The following is a 21184-nucleotide window of genomic DNA, read 5'->3' on the forward strand; positions in this document are numbered from 1 at the left end:
GCCATCACACCCTGTTTGCCACAGGCCACCCTCCCCACTGGCCCCAATCCTTTCCTTCAAGTGCTTTGCCTGGTCAAAATGTACCCTTGACTTGTGGTAATGGCTCCACCCATCATTGGCATGTCTGTCCACCTCCAGAAGGTTGCCCATAGAGGGAATTGTGCTGCAAAAAAGGTCCCATCCCTGTTTTAGCACCTGTTTGCTTACTATTTCCAGAGGAGAAATCCCAAACCAGTAAGTTTTGGGCAACTGCATGCCATACTCCCCACTGTGGGAAGAAAGCAAGGGGTGGGCCATACTCATCATCATCATCACCATAGACTTTCATTGCGCTAGCCATAGGCCATGGCATCATTCAGAAAAATAACAAAAGGAAGGGAGGAAGACCTTTAATTGCCTACAGCCACCCAATCTTAAACAACTCCTCACCCACAATAATACAACAACCAGACTTAACATGGACACTGGTACCAGAGCCTGCAATAAACCCAGATGCCAACTTTGCTGCCACATACACCCGGACAACACCATTACTGGCCCCAACAACATCACACATACCATCTCGGGACAATTCAATTGCTCATCGTCTAACATTGTGTATTCCATCAAATGCCAACAGTGCCCTTCAGCTCCCTATATTGGACAAACAGGCCAAACCCTATGCCAAAGGATAAATGGACATAAATCTGATATCAGGAATCACAAGACAGAGAAACCAGTAGGAGAACACTTCAGTCTCCTAGGATATACAAGATCTCAAAGTAGCTGTCTTATTACAAAAGAATTTCAGGCATAGACTGGAAAGAGAAGTTGCTGAATTGCAACTTATTCCCAAACTTAAAACCATGGAGAGACCTGGTCTGAATAGAGACATTGGATTCTTATCTCATTATACATGATATAGCTATTTTAGCCATCTCACCCCTTGCTTTTCCCTGTAAGACCAATTGCAGTTATTAACAGTTTAATACACCTATCAGCCAATCACCCCTTCCCACCACCCTTCTGAGTAATACCCCTCCCCACCCTCTCGCTATATATAAGGGTCTGTTGACTGATGTTTCAGTGTATCTGAAGAAGTGTGCATGCACACGAAAGCTCATACCAAGAACAAACTTAGTTGGTCTCTAAGGTGCTACTGGAAGGAATTTTTTTATTTTGTTTCAACAAAAGGAAAAACCGCAATAACCATAAAAATCACCAGGCACCACACATACAATATAAACCACGGTCACAACTTATTGCATAAAATAGAATAGCAGAAGATTCTCTAGTGGGTGGGCCATACCGCACATGGTATCTCCTTGGGCCTCACCCTGTCCCAAAGAACAAGAGCTTTCAGTCACGGATCCAGAGATGAAAAGTTGTAGCTAGTGCTAGTCCTTCGCAGAATAGACCCATTGAAGTTGCGGGACATGACTGACTTTGGTACGTCCAGAGTCTGCTCTGAATAGAACGTGGCTGAATACAAACCAAAACATTCAAATCAGGGGGAGGAAGCTCAAGACCCCCAAGCTGCTGTATCTAGCTCTCAGGACTCTCTTCACACTCCTCACTGGCCCTTCATTGCATCCCTTCCTTGTTTTATTTTGTCTGGATTGAACCCTGATAAATGCCTCTTGCTCATTTGGATGGAGCAGGCTGCGCATGGATGTACAGTGGTACCTCGGGTTACATACGCTTCAGGTTACATACGCTTCAGGTTACAGACTCTGCTAACCCAGAAATAGTACCTCGGGTTAAGAACTTTTCTTCAGGATGAGAACAGAAACTGTGCTCCGGCGGCGCGGCAGCAGCAGGAGGCCCCATTAGCTAAAGTGGTGCTTCAGGTTAAGAACAGTTTCAGGTTAAGTACAGACCTCTGGAATGAATTAAGTACTTAACCTGAGGTACCACTGTATGTAGAAACTGGCCAACTGTACAGAGGCGATTTTCCCATTAATTCCTCCACCCCCTTTGCCTCTGGCCTCACCTGCCACTGGTCTGCGGCTCAGAAGGTTGTCCAAAAGGGAACACAGGGAACCTGAAAAAAAGGTCCCCCATGTCTGATTTAAATAAGCACGGCAAGGCAACCATATGACCTACTTATGGCTTTCTTTGCCCTGCTGAAGGGAATGTGCCTGAAGTTTCGTCCCAGAATATAGAACTAGAGAAATACTTAAGATTTGTTGCTGTTGCCGCTGCTGAGCATTCCTATCCCGTTAGAATGCACTTTACATTTTGCTGCAGTTTTTCAAAAGAAAAATGCAAGCCTATTAGGCTCCACCGGCCTCTTTTGTCCCTGATTTTGCTGGCACAACCACTGCCCAAGGGGGAGGCCCTCACAGGTTAAGTAGCAGGCGCTGTACTGCTACCTTTGTCCGTTACAATACAAATTCTCAATTTCTCTCCTGTGTGCAGAAAGTGCTGCCTGTTCCTTTCCTGGGCGCAGGCAAACTCATTTGCTGGTGGGAGGAGGCCCAAGGCAGCTAAAGACTTCCATGTTGTAGTCAATATTAAAGGCAATTCTTCTCAGCCCAGCAGCCCCGCTGGGTTCCGATTTGACCAGATAATTATTTTTAGGAGCGGCCAGAGACCTCGATTTCTGCAAAGGCAGTTTCTTAGCAACTGAGGGGCCTCTCTGGAGCTACCTTGCTTAATTATGGCCTAGTTTTCATACTGCACCCAAGTTTTTCTTCTTCTTCTTAACTACTAGAGGGAAACAAGCATAGGGGAAGAGGCAGAAGTGGTTCACAGCTGAGTTTGCAAACTCAGGCTACATTCACCTGAACAAAGGCAAACAGCATTTGTTACTTCTGCAGGGGTTACCTAGAACAGAAAGTATGTCACAGATTTTTTGTCGTTCCACAAGAGCAAATAATTGTCCTTAACAAACCTATCCAAGATACTTTTAATGGTGACGGGGTTTTTTTTTTGGTGGGGAGGGGTCTATGTTTTGCTAGGGAAATCCTTGTCCTCCCCTCCCTTCGGAAACTTGGATTTGATACCCCGCTTTATCACTTCCTGAAGGAGTCTCAAAGCGGCTCACATCCTCCTTTTCCTTCCTCCCCCACAACAAACACTCTGTGAGGTGAGTGGGGCTGAGAGACTTCAAAGAAGTGTGACTGGCCCAAGGTCACCCAGCAGCTGCATGTGGAGGAGCAGGGAAGCGAACCCAGTTCACCAGATTACGAGTCCACCGCTCTTAACCACTACACCACACATACAAGAATTAACAAGCAGTTTATATTTTATAGTCTTTTTGATTCAGTCATCTGGTTGCAAGCAAAAATCAGCATCTCTCCACATTTAGAGTTGGCTACTCTAAACCCTCCCCCTTCTGTCTCCAGCAACATCCTGGGCGCCAACAGGAAGTTCCGCCTCCTCTCTGCATTCTACGTTCTCTAATACGGACGGACCTCCTAGTTCTTGGGGAGGGAGGGTTCCCCACACTCTCTAATGACATCTCTGCTGGCTGTTCCCTCCCTTCTGTTTCGCTTTCCATTATCTCATAACTAGGCAACTCCTGCCGAAGCTGCTCAGTGTCTGGGTCTCTCTCTACTCCTGAAACCGCTGGAAATGGGGGGGGGGATCTCCCCCTCCTCTTCAAAGAGGAGCTGATCTGCCTGAGAATGCAATCCCCAATCCTCTGATTCAGACCTTTCCCTGAAATAGCTTTTCCTTATCATGGAGTCGGTCCAGCCCCAGGATCACTTTGTTTGAGGAGACTCACCTGGCCTTCGCCTCCTGTGCTGGGAGCCCTGGCAGGACAGGAGAAGGGGGGGCCTAAGTGTCCCTTAGCCCCTTCCTTCCATTTCTGAAGCAAAGCTGGTGGCAGAAGTGAGCTGACAGATGCCCATTTATCTTCCCTCTCCTTAAGCACAGGGCGCCATTGCATCTGCTAAGAGCTGTGAGCTAGGAAATCCTTCATTCAATTCCACCTAATCTCAGGCATGAACCCACTAGATGGACTTAAGTACCCTCTCAGGCTTAGCCCCTCCTCCACAGCATGGGGGATAATAAATGATACCGTCCGATGACATTTGGGGCTTTTGCAAGGATTACCAAGATAACTTATCTGGAGCACACCAAAGACTCAAAAGTATTATTACTGCCCAATGAAATCGTACAATGCTATTATAGCGTTCCGCTCTGCCCCGCAAATTTGCTGTGGGGAGGTGCCAGCTGATGCGTACATATGCTCTATCCACTACTTCTGATATGTAAGGGGAGGGCTTTGCTGAAAGAGGAGCAAGGCGAAACTCTCAGCTGACGGCAACAGATCACTTTCCCTTCCTGCAATTTACTGGGACTATTGTACTCAATAGTCCTCTCCTCTATGAATTTGTCTAATCCTCTTTTAAAGCCGTCTAGGTTGGTGACCGTCACTCCAGAGGAGCTAATAATAATAGCCCTGAGATGATGATGATGATAATGATGATGATGATGATGATGATGATGATGATGATGATAATAATAATAATAATAATAATAATAATAATAAATTATTATTTATACCCCGCCCATCTGGCTAGGTTTCCCCAGCCACTCTGGGCAGCTCCCAACAGAATACTAATAATAAAAACGTGATAGAACATCAAACATTAAAAGCTTCCCTAAACAGGGCTGCCTTCAGATGTCTTCTAAAAGACTGGTAGTTGTTTTTCTCTTTGACATCTGATGGGTGGGTGCCACTACTGAGAAGGCCCTCTGCCTGGTTCCCTGTAACTTGGCTCCTCGCAGTGAGGGAACTGCCAGAAGGCCCTCGGAGCTGGACCTCAGTGTCCGGGCTGAATGATGGGTGTGGAGACGCTCCTTCAGGTATACTGGACCGAGGCCATTTAGGGCTTTAAAGATCAGCACCAACACTTTGAATTGTGCTTGGAAACATACTGGGAGCCAATGTAGGTCTGTAAATTTATAACATCGCCACCAGTCAGGTGGGCAGGGTACAAACATACATATAATTGTCATGTCCTTCAGAAACCATCTTAGCCAATCACATCACTGAATTCCAAAAATTAATTTATGCATAAACATACATTCTTCTAACTGAACCTATTACTAACCCCTTACATAGCAGGGCATTGGACTAGATGACCTTGGGGGGGTCTCTTCCAGATCTACAATTCTATGACCGGACAGCCCTGAGTTCTAGTGTTGCAAGAAAGGGTGGGACATACCTTTCCACCCAGTTCTTGTAGCTGGGGATATCCTTGGCGTAGAGGAGCTTATTCGAGGGGGAATCCTTGCCCAAACGGTGCTCTGAGGTCGAACAGGAGTCCATGAAGGTTTGTGCTACCACCGAGAGGCAAGCGTCGGTGATGCTGTTCTTGTGGATGTCAAAGACAAACTGCGGGTTCTTGATCATGTTCACCCAAAACCTTAGCGGCAAGCTTCAGGAAAGAAAGAGGGAGGGAAGGAAGAGGAATTCGCTTACTTCCAGCTGTACAGGTTCACCTTGTAAAACACTTTCATGTGTTAACAAAAAGTCTTCAGCCAATGGAATTGCAACCTTTTGCTTTAATTAGATATGCAAACTTCTTGCAAAGAACTGTTGCAGCTTAAACTGCTGGCATGAAGTCTGAAGCCCTTCAGTGGATAGAGATATCTAGTCTCTTATTATTCTCCTTATTCTCTGACTTGAGGCTTATCCACAATTCCTCTTCCCCTGATGTTCCCCACTTGTTCCCAAGAGTTTTCCTTGGGGAAGGAGTGGGGCAAGGGGAAAACTGCTCGGATCCATGCCCAGAAAGCCCAGGTCAAGAGGAAAACCACATGGACCCATGCTTTCTAGCACGGGACAAGTGAAGGTATAGACGAACCTTATGTTAATCTACCAGAACCACACTTGAAAGCCTCATGATGACCTCATTCACTTGCATTGTGACCTCATTCACTTGCAAGAATGGCCTGTCAGTTCCTCTGGTGTTCTGGAAGGTTACATCACTGCTCCTGCTCTGAAAAAGAGTCCCGGAGCTGTGCTACTACACCATTGCTCCCAGCTTAGGCACAACCATACATTATAAGCACAAGCCATGGGGTTCCCAATCTCATGTTGTCCTCTTAAGGCAAATGCATGGGGAGATTTGTAGGGAGAGAAACTACAAATGGGAGGGACAGTGGAGGAGTGTGGGGTGGATTTGCAGCCCTGAAGTGGCCCCTCCAGGGTGCAAGCCAGGGCAGTGTGTATGGAGGTCCTGGGCTGCTCAGACAATGAGACCCTGCTCTCAGCCTTGCTGATATGGTCCAAAGGAAAACAAAGGGATATATTTGGCACCAAGGTAAAGGGAGCCCTGACCATTAGGTCCACTCGTGACAGACTCTGGGGTTGTGGCGCTCATCTTGCTTTATGGGCCGAGGGAGCCAGTGTACCGCTTCCGGGTCATGTGGCCAGCATGACCAAGTCACTTCTGGTGAACCAGAGCAGCGCACGGAAATGCTGTTTACCTTCCCGCCAGAGTGGTACCTATTTATCTACTTGCACTTTGACATGCTTTCGAACTGCTAGGTTGGAAGGAGCAGGGACAGAGTAATGGGAGCTCACCCCGTTGCGGGGATTCGAACTGCCAACCTTCTGATTGGCAAGTCCTAGGCTCTGTGGTTTAACCCACAGCGCCGCCCACGTCCCATTGGCACCAACCTGATGGATATTAATGGTGGGCTGTTAAGCAGAGTCTCCTTGGCTGGTCTGAAAGATGCTCCTTCACAAGCCGTTCAAGGCTTTGAAGATGATCAACACCAGCATTTTTAGTTAGCCCAGAAACGGACTGTTAGCTAGTGAAATTCTTTAAGAGGTATCATTTTCCTAGCCCAGGTTTCACCATTCTGGTATTCTCCAAATGCCCTGGACCACAATTCCCATCAGTTCCAATCAGTTCCAAGGTGCTCTGTGGCACGGAAGCCACTTGTGCACGACTGGCAGAGTGCACCAGTGAGCAGACATGGGGAATACTGCGTGAGTAAATTGAAAATTGCAATCCAACATCAACCCTGCTATGTGGGTATCCTTGCAAATGACCACAGTGTCTGGAGACAGGCAATCAGGTCATGCATCCATAGTAGTGATCAGAGAAGATATGACCTCTGGATGGAGCACAGAAAGAAGAACTGGGCGCTTCCATCTGCCCCAGCTGCAAGAAAACATGTTTCTCCTGTAGGGATCTCTGCAGTCATAGCAAGCGCTCTAACTCTGCAATGGCTTGACTTTACCCTCCAATGGTGCACACTTCCAACAGAAGCCAGCTGGGACATCTTTTGGATGAACAGTTGCCTGCCAGACTTCACACCTACAGAACATTTCGTTGCAAGTTCTTAGCTCAGCAGCAAGCAAGTATAAAAATGCATTGAAAGCCCATATTTTGAGGAAGCACGTTTAGAAATGTGCATTTAGATGCGCATTCAAATGCTAAAACAGCTCGTTGTCTGGCTGTAATGGGATAATCCCCATGTATGCAGCCCTGAGCTGCCATGAAACGAGATGCTGATGATAATTATATCAGAGTAATATTGAATTACATAACAAGAACAATGGCGCTGCTCCTTTGCCAGCCTTGTAGTCAATGCACCCCATTTGAAGCTAAACAGGAATGATGACTGCTTCAAAATTTCTTCCTGTTCCAAACCTGTCCAGCTACCTTCAAAGGACCCACATCCTCCATATGTAAGAACCGTGTTTGATACATGATCCATGAACTGCCAGATAACACGATTCTTTCCCTAACAAAATCCTGGCTATTTCTGTCGATTGCACTTGGATCCTGACTTATTACCGAATCTTCCTTGAGTCGAGGGACTTCTCCCAGCATCTGGTAACAGAAGATATGTAGAGCAGTGGCTTGGAAGAATGAAGCCAAGGGAAGCCAACTTGGAATCATTTGAATCTGACTGAGAAGAGATCATTTTTTCCCTCGTTTCTCAAGCCGCCCCACCTTCTTCTCCCCCCCCGCCCCCCTTAAATAAACCTCCTGCTCATTTAGTCTGAGTGGCTTCAATCAGACTTAGATTAGTGCCACAGATGATGTTAATAATATGCTAATGTTTCATTAGCTGAAAGCTTCTTTGGTTGCCTGGAGTTTCTCTGTTTATTTATTTATTTTTGTGTGTACAATGCCGACAGCCTGCCAGTCAGCATGGAGGAGATGCTTCAGAGCACCTCTGGCTCACTCGCCTGCATCTCAAGCCATGCCAGAGTCTTTCGGATTCTTGCAGAGAAGGTTGCGACACTTCCTAGCAGACTGGCACAGTGAGAAAGGGAGCCTCCCTCTCCGCTGATCTTTGCGTGTGGCTCCTGTTCCATGGAAAGCCACTTCTGCCCTACAGAGGAGGTGGGGTTGCGGGCTTCAAGGTTGGGGGGATTCCTGGCCATGTCACACCCTGGCCAGCCAATCGGCTGGCTCTGGGGGCATGGTCTGCCCTATTTAAGGCAGGACACAGCCGGGGCTCTCCCTCTTTGCCGCCTGCCAGCTGTTCCGGTTTTTCCCACCCTATAAGGTTTTCGTTCCTTGACCTTGCTATGGACATTGGTTGGTCGCTGTTGAAGGGCCTGGTAGGAATTTTTCCACTTGGCAAATTGGCACCAGCCACTTGGTTTTCCCCTACCTCGTAGCAAATCGTCACAACTTTCTTGGTATTGGCTGTTAGGCATTGGTATTGTTCTGTAGATGGAAGAGGGGAGGTAGCGCCATCGCCTGCCCCGCATATTGGAGGGTAGTCCGATAAAGGATTCCGGGGGGCGTGGCCCTGTCAGAAGCCTATGGAGGTGAGGGCCTAAGGCACGCCCCCAATCGGTGACCCCAGTTGAGATCCTAGTTGATGTGCATCAGCAGGACTCCCCCTACTGGTGGTTAACACTTCCTGGACTTCAAGCAGATGGACTGGAGTCAGATATAGTCAGTTAGGTCCAATGCCTAAGCCAATACCGCTCATCACCTGTAACCAATAAAGTTGTGGCATTTTTTAACCCATTAACCTTAATAGTTGTGTCATGTGTCATTATTTCTACCTGGGGGGGGGGGGTCGGGAACTCGCCACGCAATATAGCAGCAGCCTACAGCTGGGGTACCCAAAGAGGCAGCTGTGGGCTCCATCAGATACCCTTCTTGGTGCTAACCAAGCCCCCATTTAAAAAACAACAACTGAGGGGGTTTCTTGGGTGGCATTCAACCAACTTGTTCTTTAGGGAGGGAGTGGGGCACGTATGTGGAGTGGTGGGGAAGCCTTGTGTCCAGATCAGGTGAAGTGATAGTACCATTCTATTCTGCCTTGGTCAGACCCCACCTGTTATGTACTGAGTTGAATAGGATCCAAAAGGCAGCAGTCTGATTGGTCCTAGAACAATAGGGTCCAGAATGCAGCGGTCTGATTGGTCCACAGGAGCCACCCAATCCAGCTCCAGGTGGAAGTGAATCCGCAACCTGATTGGCCTACAGGTGAACACCAGAATTAGCCAATCACGTGGGGCCGATTGTGTAAATAATGTATATAAAGCAGACATTCTGGGGGAACTTCCATTCCTCCTCACCACTATGAGCTGAATAAAGAACATGAAATCCACTCTCGACTCCGAGTAGATTTCAGCACCTGAAAACACTGTGTCCACTTCTGGGTGTCACAGTTTAAGAAGGATATCAACAAGCTGGAAGGTGTACAGAGGAGGGCAACCAAGACGATCATGGGTCCGGAAACCAAGCCTGATGAGGAACGGTTGAAGGAGTTGGGGATGTTTAGCCTGGAGAACAGGCGACTGAGATGAGACCGAGTAGCCATCTTCAAATATCTCAAGGGCTGTCACATGGAAGAGGGAACAAGCTTGTTTTCTCCTGCTCTGGATGGTAGGACCTGAACCAGTAGATTCAAGTTACAGGAAAGGAGATTCTGACTAAACATTAGGAAGAGCTTTTTGATGGTAAGAACAGTTCAGCAGTGGAACAGATGGTTCTTCTTCATTGGAGGCTTTAGGGCAGAGGTTGGATGGCCAGCTGTTAGAGATTATTTAGCTCTGACCCCTACATTGCAAGGGGTTGGAATAGATGACCATTGGGGTCCATTCAAACCCTATGATGCTACGACAATGTTGCACTCACCAGTTGCTTTTCCAAGTGTGCCGCACGTGAGGATCGTGGATGTTGTGCTTGTCTGCCTGCTCGTCCAAGAAGTCGAACATGTATTTGATGGCCAGGGGCAGGGCACTCCCACGATGCGCTGTGCTGAAGATGGTCTCAAAGAGGTCATCCACAAACTTCTGTAAAGTGCCCTAGTAGGAGGAGAGCAAAAGGAGGAAGAAGAAGAGTAGAAGAAGAGTTTGGATTTGATAATCCCGCTTTATCACTACCCGAAGGAGTCTCAAAGCGGCTAACAATCTCCTTTCCCTTCCTCCCCCACAACAAACACTCTGTGAGGTTAGTGGGGCTGAGAGACTTCAGAGAAGTATGACTAGCCCAAGGTCACCCAGCAGCTGCATGTGGAGGAGCGGGGAAGCGAACCCGGTTCACCAGATTACGAGTCCACCGCTCTTAACCACTACACCACACTAGCTCTCAGTGTGGTGTTTGGTAAGCAGGCCCATCACTGGAAGACAAAAGGCTTCTGAACCAATGTGTGAATAGGCTAGATCTATGACATCACTTCTAATGTCACAAAATGTTTTCATTCCGGAATGCACAACTGCCAAAGTTGTCAGATTCCCCGTTGAGCAGCATTCCAGCCTGTGGAACTGATTCTTGCTACATGCTTCCCAAACCACTGAAATGATCTAGGAAGATAAGAGTTGTAGAGTTGGAAGGGACCCTGACGATCATCTAGTCCAACCCCCCTGGAATGCAGGAATGTGCAGGTGTCCCTTACAGGGATCAAACTTTCAACCTTGACATTATCAGCACCACACACTAACCAGCTGAGCTAGACAATTGGGTGAGTAGTACACATTGTAGGCTTTGTTTGTGTGTGTTTTTTTCAAAACTGGGTCCCTTTCTTGACCATGAAGGTTTATCAAAATCTTTGCCCCATCTGTGGCTAGAATTGTCAACTGTTTAAAGGCTTTATTCTGGTTTATTATTATTATTATTATTATTATTATTATTATTATTATTATTATTATTATTATTATTTCCATCTGATTGGGTTGCCCCAGCCATCTGGGTGGCTTCCAACATAGATAAAAACATAATAAAACATTAAACATTTTTTAAAAAACTTCCCTATAGGGGGCTGCCTTCAGATGTCTTCTAAAGGTTGTAGAGTTACTTATGTCCTTGACATATGATGGGAGGGCATTCCACCATTCACCATTCACTTTTAAGTTTACATAAATTTGCACGTTGTTCAGATAACAAGGGTCTCATTTTGAGAGTCAAATTAGAGGTGATGGGGACAGCAAGATCCATTTATTACATGTTTGCCCCATTTGCTTATGAGGTGAGGGAATAATAATAATAATAATAATAATAATAATAATAATAATAATAATAATTTATTTATACCCCGCCCTTCCCGGTTCAGAAAACTGGGCTCAGGGCAGCTAACAAAAAATTTAAAACACTTAATTGATACAACAAAAAACAGCATAAAATACAGGATAAAATGTGAATAACAATTAATTCAGAATTCAAAAATCAATTTAGGGGGAAAATCCATCCAACAAACATTAGATGATCACCAGGGATAGCTGGCTAAATTAGTCCTGTTTGGGCCAGCGAGGAGACCAGGGGAGAATTAGCTGTGGGATCCCAGAGTGGGTAATCTACATAAAAAGGGGAGGGGGAGGGAAGGAAGGGGAATAAAAGATCAGGCTAAGTTCAAATTGAAAGCCAGGCGGAATAGCTCTGTCTTACAGGCCTTGTGAAAGGAAGTTAAATCCTGCAGGGTCCTGGTCTCATGGGACAGAGCATTCCACCAGGTCGGAGCCATCACTGAGAAGGCCCTGGCCCCGGTGGAGGATAATCTGACTTCCTTAGGAATGGGAGGGTTAAGCAAATTCAATGGCTACTAGCCAGAATGGTTATGTTTAACTATGCTACAACATTTGGATTTGGATAAATTTATTGTCATTGTCCGTATATACACAGTATACACAACAACGAAAATCAAACACCCACCCAAAGACCGGGTTCACATATACATTTGCACGTATCTCCGAACTCTCATCCTATTTAGACATAATCTATAAAACATAACATAATCCAGAATATAGCATGACCTATTAAAAACATAACATAACCTAAAACCTATCTCATTCCTTCCACTCCCTACTTACTAAACCTTGCAACTGGCCCTGAGATCATTATTTAGTGCAATCAGAGCTCTTGGATAGAAACTATTCAGAAGGCGTGTGGTTCGTGTTTTCATTGTCCTATATCTTCTGCCTGAAGGCAATAGTTCAAAGAAGTTGTGAGCAGGGTGGGTGGGATCTCTCAGAATATTATGTGACTTCTTCAAGATGCGAGACGTGAAGATCTCATCCAGGGTTGGTAGTCGGAGCCCAATAACGTTCTGGGCAATTTTAATTGTTCGCTGTAAAGCTTTTTTATCCGTTTCAGAGCTGCTCCCATACCACGATAATATATTATAGGTTAGGACACTCTCGATGGTACTATGATAATAGGACAGGAGTAGGTGCTGGGATAGATTCAGTCCCCTGAGCATTCTCAGGAAATACAACCTCCCCTGCACCTTCCTCACAACCATATTAACATGAGAAGAACTAATTTATTTGGTGTGTCCTGGGTTTTACGTTCCATTGGATGTCCGCAAGTAGGCTGAGTTCAGCTTCCTTCACCCACCTGGTCCTCTTGATGCAAAATTTAGACGCTGCCCCCCCTAACCTCCACCCCTAAGCTTGCTTCACGACGATCCATTTTCCTTTCCTAACGCAGCGCTGCTGAGGAGCCCCTTCTGCCTGCCCTGCTTCCGAGCAGCGCTGCGAAGTTGTCGGCAAAACCAATTCTGTGTAAATAACAAAGTGCCAGCGCTGAGCGACAAGGAGGTGTTGCCACGCAGAAGGCATCAAGTGTTAAAGCGCCATCCATGGCATTCTCGGGCTGAAAGTCAACTGCAGAGAGTTATAGAGCTGTCAGGCAAATCATCTCCCATGAAACGCTGAGCGCGGTGACAGATTGAGTGCTCACCGCTGGCTCGCTCGCCTGCCTGCACCTTCGTACAGGCCAGCACCTTGGCGGAGAGGCTGTTTCCCCTGTCAACCAGTCCGCTGGAAAACTCTCTCCATCTCTCTCCTCCTCCGCTAAACACTCCTCCTGATCAACCCCCCCCCAAACATTAGAGGAGGGAGAGAATGGTTATTGCACTCCAGACAACAGGATGCATTATCCTCAGGCAGATTTCAGCTTGTTCAGGGTCACAGAGACTCCTGGAAGATGGGAAGTCTGTGCAGCACACAGTGAAATGACTCAGGGGGTTAATAATATAAACACTAAAAAAACACCTATATTATTAACTTGTAAGATATGGATTTGTTGGGGGTTTTTTTAGTTGTTGCTTTTTTAGTTTTTCGAATGTTGGTTATTGTGTATTGTTGTTTCTCGATATTTTTCGTGTTGTTGCAGTTGTGTGGAAAATACTAATATATATATATATATATATATATATATATATATATATATATATATGCTTTCGTAGATTTTCACGGGTATAGGAATGCAGGTTTTGGTGTCTTCGGGTGTCTTCCCGTGTAAGAGTCGGGGTGTCTGTGCGACGTTTCGACGAGGTCTCACTCGTCATCTTCAGGCTGGTGCTTTCGGCTTCTTGTTACTGGAACAGAGCAGAGTCTGGTGTTTGAGTTCCTATAAATACTGTTGAGGGGTGTGGTGTATAGCCTCCAACGTTCTGGGTAGAGAGGAAGTTCCTAGATTAGTGTGCCTTTTCTTCTTTTGTTCCTTAATTACTTGAGGGATATCTTGGGTGATTTCATGAGTGATATTCTGAATATCACTGGGTGGGTCATTAATTACTTGAGGGATATCTTGGGTGATTTCATGAGTGATATTCTGAATATCTACCGGAATATATTTTTATGGAGGTTTATGGAGGATTTTACTGATTTTGTCTGTAGTGCCCTTGATATAAGGAAGGAGGGCCATGCCATTGTTTTCTTCTGTGTCTTGGTTTTTGGGGGGTGTTTCTTTTTGGATTAGCTTCGTAACCCTGTTTTTCTGGTATCCATTGGCGATTAACACATTTGAGAGATTCTGTAACTCAGTTGTCAAGTGGTCTTTGTCAGCCAGGCGTTTGGTTCTGGAGATGAGAGTCTTGGCTACGGAGTTTATTTGTGCAGGGTGGTGGTGTGATTGTGCATGTAAGTAACGGTTGGTGTGTGTTTTTTTCCGGTAGATAGTGTGCATATATATATATATATATATATATATATATATATATATATATATGCAGGTTTTGGTGTCTTCGGGTGTCTTCCCGTGTAAGAGTCGGGGTGTCTGTGCGACGTTTCGACGAGGTCTCACTCGTCATCTTCAGGCTGGTGCTTTCGGCTTCTTGTTACTGGAACAGAGCAGAGTCTGGTGTTTGAGTTCCTATAAATACTGTTGAGGGGTGTGGTGTATAGCCTCCAACGTTCTGGGCAGAGAGGAAGTTCCTAGATTAGTGTGCCTTTTCTTCTTTTGTTCCTTAATTACTTGAGGGATATCTTGGGTGATTTCATGAGTGATATTCTGAATACCACTGGGTGGGTCATTAAGTGTAGATTAGTTGCTAAAGCTTTCGTGTCTTGACCTCTTGAGCTTGTGAAGAGTTTTTCTGAGATGGCTGTGCTGCATTTAGTTGTGCTCTGGCTTGGCTTCGTGTATAGGGGCGAGCTGTAATTTTGTGCCTTGTGCCAGCCAGATCTGTGTAGGGATTGCAGGGGGGTGCAGCATCCGGAGGTGCCACTATAGTTTGGCTACTGGATGGAGTCTGTAATATGTCTGTGGAGAGGGTCTGGGTTTGGGTCTGGTGTGGTTGTTTGGTGACGGCGTTCTGTGTGCCTCTGGTTCTGGTGTCGGTTTTTGTGGGGAGGGCTAATTTCCAGATGTCTGGCAGGCGGGACGTGTCGTCACGCTTGTTCATGTTGTGAGGGTGTTTCTCTATCTCGATGGCTTCCATGATTATTCTCTTGTGGTGATGTTCCATGTTAAAGAGCAATTTGGAATCTGCAAAATTAATTTCGTGTCCTGTTTCTTTCATGTGTTGGAAAAGAGAGGAAGTTTTTTCTTCTTTTTTGACGGCATTCTTGTGTTCTGCGATACGTGCATTTATTCGTCTGTTTGTTTGTCCAATGTACGTGGCTGGGCAGACTTTGCAGGGTATTTCATAGACCCCTTGGTTTTCCAGCTGGATTTTGTCTTTTGGGTTTCTGAGGAATCACCCAGAATATCCCTCAATATGAAATCACCCAAGATATCCCTCAAGTAATTAAGGAACAAAAGAAGAAAAGGCACACTAATCTAGGAACTTCCTCTCTGCCCAGAACGTTGGAGGCTATACACCACACCCCTCAACAGTATTTATAGGAACTCAAACACCAGACTCTGCTCTGTTCCAGTAACAAGAAGCCGAAAGCACCAGCCTGAAGATGACGAGTGAGACCTCGTCGAAACGTCGCACAGACACCCCGACTCTTACACGGGAAGACACCCGAAGACACCAAAACCTGCATTCCTGTACCCGTGAAAATCTACGAAAGCATATATATATATATATATATATATTTAGGTTTTGGTGTCTTCGGGTGTCTTCCCGTGTAAGAGTCGGGGTGTCTGGGCGACGTTTCGACGAGGTCTCAATCGTCATCTTCAGGCTGGTGCTTTCGGCTTCTTGTTACTGGAACAGAGCAGAATCTGGTGTTTGAGTTCCTATAAATACTGTTGAGGGGTGTGGTGTATAGCCTCCAACGTTCTGGGCAGAGAGGAAGTTCCTAGATTAGTGTGCCTTTTCTTCTTTTGTTCCTTAATTACTTGAGGGATATCTTGAGTGATTTCATGAGTGATATTCTGAATACCACTGGGTGGGTCATTAAGTGTAGATTAGTTGCTAAAGCTTTCGTGTCTTGACCTCTTGAGCTTGTGAAGAGTTTTTCTGAGAAGATGGCTGTGCTGCATTTAGTTGTGCTCTGGCTTGGCTTCGTGTATAGGGGCGAGCTGTAATTTTGTGCCTTGTGCCAGCCAGATCTGTGTAGGGATTGCAGGGGGGTGCAGCATCCGGAGGTGCCACTATAGTTTGGCTACTGGATGGAGTCTGTAGTATGTCTGTGGAGAGGGTCTGGGTTTGGGTCTGGTGTGGTTGATTGGTGACGGCGTTCTGTGTGCCTCTGGTTCTGGTGTCGGTTTTTGTGGGGAGGGCTAATTTCCAGATGTCAGGCAGGCGGGACGTGTCATCACGCTTGTTCATGTTGTGAGGGTGTTTCTCTATCTCGATGGCTTCCATGATTATTCTCTTGTGGTGATGTTCCATGTTAAAGAGCAATTTGGAATCTGCAAAATTAATTTCGTGTCCTGTTTCTTTCATGTGTTGGAAAAGAGAGGAAGTTTTTTCTTCTTTTTTGACGGCATTCTTGTGTTCTGCGATACGTGCATTTATTCGTCTGTTTGTTTGTCCAATGTACGTGGCTGGGCAGACTTTGCAGGGTATTTCATAGACCCCTTGGTTTTCGAGCTGGATTTTGTCTTTTGGGTTTCTGAGGATATTGGCTATTTTTTGGTTGGTGCAGAAGGCTGTTTTGATATTGTGTTTCTGGAGGATTTTGCTAATTTTGTCTGTAGTGCCCTTGATATAAGGAAGGAGGGCCATGCCATTGTTTTCTTCTGTGTCTTGGTTTTTGGGGGGTGTTTCTTTTTGGATTAGCTTCGTAACCTTGTTTTTCTGGTATCCATTGGCGATTAACACATTTGAGAGATTCTGTAACTCAGTTGTCAAGTGGTCTTTGTCAGCCAGGCGTTTGGTTCTGGAGATGAGAGTCTTGGCTACGGAGTTTATTTGTGCAGGGTGGTGGTGTGATTGTGCATGTAAGTAGCGGTTGGTGTGTGTTTTTTTCCGGTAGATAGTGTGTCCTAGGGAGCCATCAGGTTTTTTGTAGATTAGGACGTCAAGAAAGGGGAGTTGGTTGTTGTCTTCTATTTCCATAGTTTACGGAGAGTCTCCGTAGCCAAGACTCTCATCTCCAGAACCAAACGCCTGGCTGACAAAGACCACTTGACAACTGAGTTACAGAATCTCTCAAATGTGTTAATCGCCAATGGATACCAGAAAAACAAGGTTACGAAGCTAATCCAAAAAGAAACACCCCCCAAAAACCAAGACACAGAAGAAAACAATGGCATGGCCCTCCTTCCTTATATCAAGGGCACTACAGACAAAATCAGCAAAATCCTCCATAAACACAATATCAAAACAGCCTTCTGCACCAACCAAAAAATAGCCAATATCCTCAGAAACCCAAAAGACAAAATCCAGCTGGAAAACCAAGGGGTCTATGAAATACCCTGCAAAGTCTGCCCAGCCACGTACATTGGACAAACAAACAGACGAATAAATGCACGTATCGCAGAACACAAGAATGCCGTCAAAAAAGAAGAAAAAACTTCCTCTCTTTTCCAACACATGAAAGAAACAGGACACGAAATTAATTTTGCAGATTCCAAATTGCTCTTTAACATGGAACATCACCACAAGAGAATAATCATGGAAGCCATCGAGATAGAGAAACACCCTCACAACATGAACAAGCGTGACGACACGTCCCGCCTGCCAGACATCTGGAAATTAGCCCTCCCCACAAAAACCGACACCAGAACCAGAGGCACACAGAACGCCGTCACCAATCAACCACACCAGACCCAAACCCAGACCCTCTCCACAGACATATTACAGACTCCATCCAGTAGCCAAACTATAGTGGCACCTCCGGATGCTGCACCCCCCTGCAATCCCTACACAGATCTGGCTGGCACAAGGCACAAAATTACAGCTCGCCCCTATACACGAAGCCAAGCCAGAGCACAACTAAATGCAGCACAGCCATCTTCTCAGAAAAACTCTTCACAAGCTCAAGAGGTCAAGACACGAAAGCTTTAGCAACTAATCTACACTTAATGACCCACCCAGTGGTATTCAGAATATCACTCATGAAATCACTCAAGATATCCCTCAAGTAATTAAGGAACAAAAGAAGAAAAGGCACACTAATCTAGGAACTTCCTCTCTGCCCAGAACGTTGGAGGCTATACACCACACCCCTCAACAGTATTTATAGGAACTCAAACACCAGATTCTGCTCTGTTCCAGTAACAAGAAGCCGAAAGCACCAGCCTGAAGATGACGAGTGAGACCTCGTCGAAACGTCGCCCAGACACCCCGACTCTTACACGGGAAGACACCCGAAGACACCAAAACCTACATTCCTGTACCCGTGAAAATCTACGAAAGCATATATATATATATATATATATATATATATATATATATTTAAGAAAGAAAAAGAAATGACTCAGGGGGAGCTTTCCAGAACCGGAGGACATTTGCCCGACACCACTGACATATCCATTCTTTGCCTGGATTTTAGCTCTTTCTTTCTTTATATAAATCTTTCTTGTTTTAAAATGCAATCACACAACAAAGGTAAGTATAACAAAATTAAGTACAAAAACGGGGGGGGGGAGATCACAACAAAATTTAAGAAGACAAATTTTAAAAAAGGAAAAGAGAAATGATAAAGAAAGACCAAATGTTTATACAACATAATGTCTTAACCAATAAAGTTTTTTAATGAAACTTCCAATCGTTCTCATTATACTTTTTCTCTTGTCATGATTTTATCTCACAGTTTAATTTTATATCTTTTTTCATACGTTCTGCTAGGATGTTTATTTCATTTATTTATTGTATACAAGCATCATTCCAGTTCTGCTAGGATGGTATCATTTTTACAGTATAATCTTATATATCCCTTAAATATTTTCCATTCTCCATATACTTTCTGATTTAAGGCTCCCCTGACTTTCCTGTCAGCTTTGCTAGTTGGAGATACTCTATCATGTGCTGTTGGTGTTGTTTCACATTTCCAACTTCTTGCTACAAGTATTCTTGCTAAAAATCGCAGGATTTTAGCACTTTCACTAAAACATTTAAATACATGCCCTGCAACATCTCTCCAATGAAAAAAGGGACATCCTAAGGAAAACTAGGACATTCAAAAACTGGAACCGGGACAGCTTCTCTAAATCAGGGACGTCCCGAGAAAATAGGGACAGTTGGAGGGTCTGTAAATATGTTATTTAAAAAAATAATAGTGGGCATATTTAAATAAGTCTCCCTGGTTGCTAAGACTCTTCTTGGAAGCCATGTTGACGCTTTCCCTTCAGAAGGCCCAAATGATTTGTGACTGGCATTCACCTTGCCCTATAAGCAAGGCCAGAACTCTCTCTGGAATCCCCACCCTTCCGGAGGTGTGGCAGGCTAGATTGCTTTACATTTTCCCAGCGACATCTACACTAGCTTGGTGATGTCCACAGAATGGACAAAGGCAGGATCCCCAAGGATGTGGTCTAGAGGACTTCTGGCACCAGGCTCAACTCTGCCTTACGAAAATGTCTGCAAATGGGATATGAAGGCTGGCAACCATAGGTACTAGAATATATGCATAGACTTTAAATCTATTTGCAGTGATTGTGAATATTAACGGTTGCATTTAAAGGGGTGAAGTCTGGGTACCTTCTGAATAGCAGGAAGCACTGCAGATGAAGAGGTAAACCCAGCCGCCAAATCATCCTCTCATCTCTTAGAATCATAGAATCATAGAATCATAGAGTTGGAAGAGACCACAAGGGCCATCGAGTCCAACCCCCTGCCAAGCAGGAAACACCACCAGAGCACTCCTGACATATGGTTGTCAAGCCTCTGCTTAAAGACCTCCAAAGGAGGAGACTCCACCACACTCCTTGGCAGCAAATCCCACTGTCGAACAGCTCTTACTGTCAGGAAGTTCTTCCTAATGTTTAGGTGGAATCTTCTTTCTTGTAGTTTGGATCCATTGCTCCGTGTCCGCTTCTCTGGAGCAGCAGAAAACAACCTTTCTCCCTCCTCTATGTGACATCCTTTTATATATTTGAACATGGCTATCATAGCACCCCTTAACCTCCTCTTCTCCAGGCTAAACATGCCCAGCTCCCTTAGCCGTTCCTCATAAGGCATCGTTTCCAGGCCTTTGACCATTTTGGTTGCCCTCCTCTGGACACGTTCCAGTTTGTCAGTGTCCTTTTTGAACTGTGGTGCCCAGAACTGGACACAGTACTCCAGGTGAGGTCTGACCAGAGCAGAATACAGTGGCACTATTACTTCCCTTATCTGCCAAGACAAGGGTTCGAGCCCTACATGGGACAAAATATTCCTGTGTTGCAGAGGGTTGGACTTCCAAATTCTATGATTCTAAGATCCCAAGAGTACTGGTGCCTCCTGTCCTCCAAAGCCTTCTCCACCAAATTATTCCCCGGTCCCCACAACCCTTCCCTACCTTGGTGGCTAGCAGCCTGGTCAGGTAGATCTCTGACACCATCTTGCTCCCTCGGTCGCCCTCCTTCTGATCTCCATGCTCGTGGTTCTTGACCAGATGCCACATCTTGACTCCACTCTCCAGGTCGGGTGTGATCATGGGCGTCCGGGAGCGCAAGCTGTCTGGGCTGCCTGTGTAGCGGATCATGTTTTCTGAAAGGGAGAAATCCCATAGCTTCAGGATGTTTTCTTCAAGGACAAGCTGGGCAACCAGGTCTCGGGGGCCAGTTCTCCTGTGAGATTGCCTTACCCCATATATGCCAAATCAACTGCTTAGATCGGCGGAACTGGCATTGCTACAGGGCCACCTAATATGTGTTCCACATTTGTAAGGAACTGGCCATTTAGTATGGCAGCATGTATACTATGGAACTCCCTGCCTATTGACCCGAGGCAGGTTCCTTTGCTGTATTCTTTTTGGCTCCTTTTAAAAGCATTTTTGTTTAGAGCTGTGTCTCTCAAACTTGGATCTCCAGTTGTTTTTGGACTACAATTCCCATCCTCCATGGCCATTGGTCCTTCTAGCTAGGGATGAATGGGAGTTGTAGTCCATAAACTGCTGGAGACAAAAGTTTGGGAAACACTGGTTTAGATAAACATAGATGTTTAGAAAGCTGGCTGGGAACTGTAGTCCAAAACATCTGGAATGTGCCAGGTT

At 45.5% G+C, this 21184-nt stretch overlaps 1 protein-coding gene across 4 annotated transcripts in view; it reads right to left on the reverse strand.

Annotated features, from left to right (window-relative positions):
• Nucleotides 1–21184, reverse strand: part of PLXNA4 (plexin A4) — a 604081-nt gene that overhangs the window by 15035 nt on the left and 567862 nt on the right. For all 4 annotated transcript variants that reach the window (XM_082238689.1, XM_082238692.1, XM_082238690.1 and 1 more), the window contains 3 exons: nucleotides 20489–20679; nucleotides 10065–10234; nucleotides 5163–5375 (listed from right to left, as the gene is read on the reverse strand). In XM_082238689.1, the coding sequence (XP_082094815.1) occupies nucleotides 5163–5375; nucleotides 10065–10234; nucleotides 20489–20679 (574 nt within the window). The remainder of the gene's footprint in view (nucleotides 1–5162; nucleotides 5376–10064; nucleotides 10235–20488; nucleotides 20680–21184) is intronic.

The sequence above is a fragment of the Podarcis vaucheri genome, assembly GCF_965113315.1.
Source record: "Podarcis vaucheri genome assembly, chromosome: 10".
Classification (NCBI taxonomy): Eukaryota; Metazoa; Chordata; class Lepidosauria; order Squamata; family Lacertidae; genus Podarcis; species Podarcis vaucheri.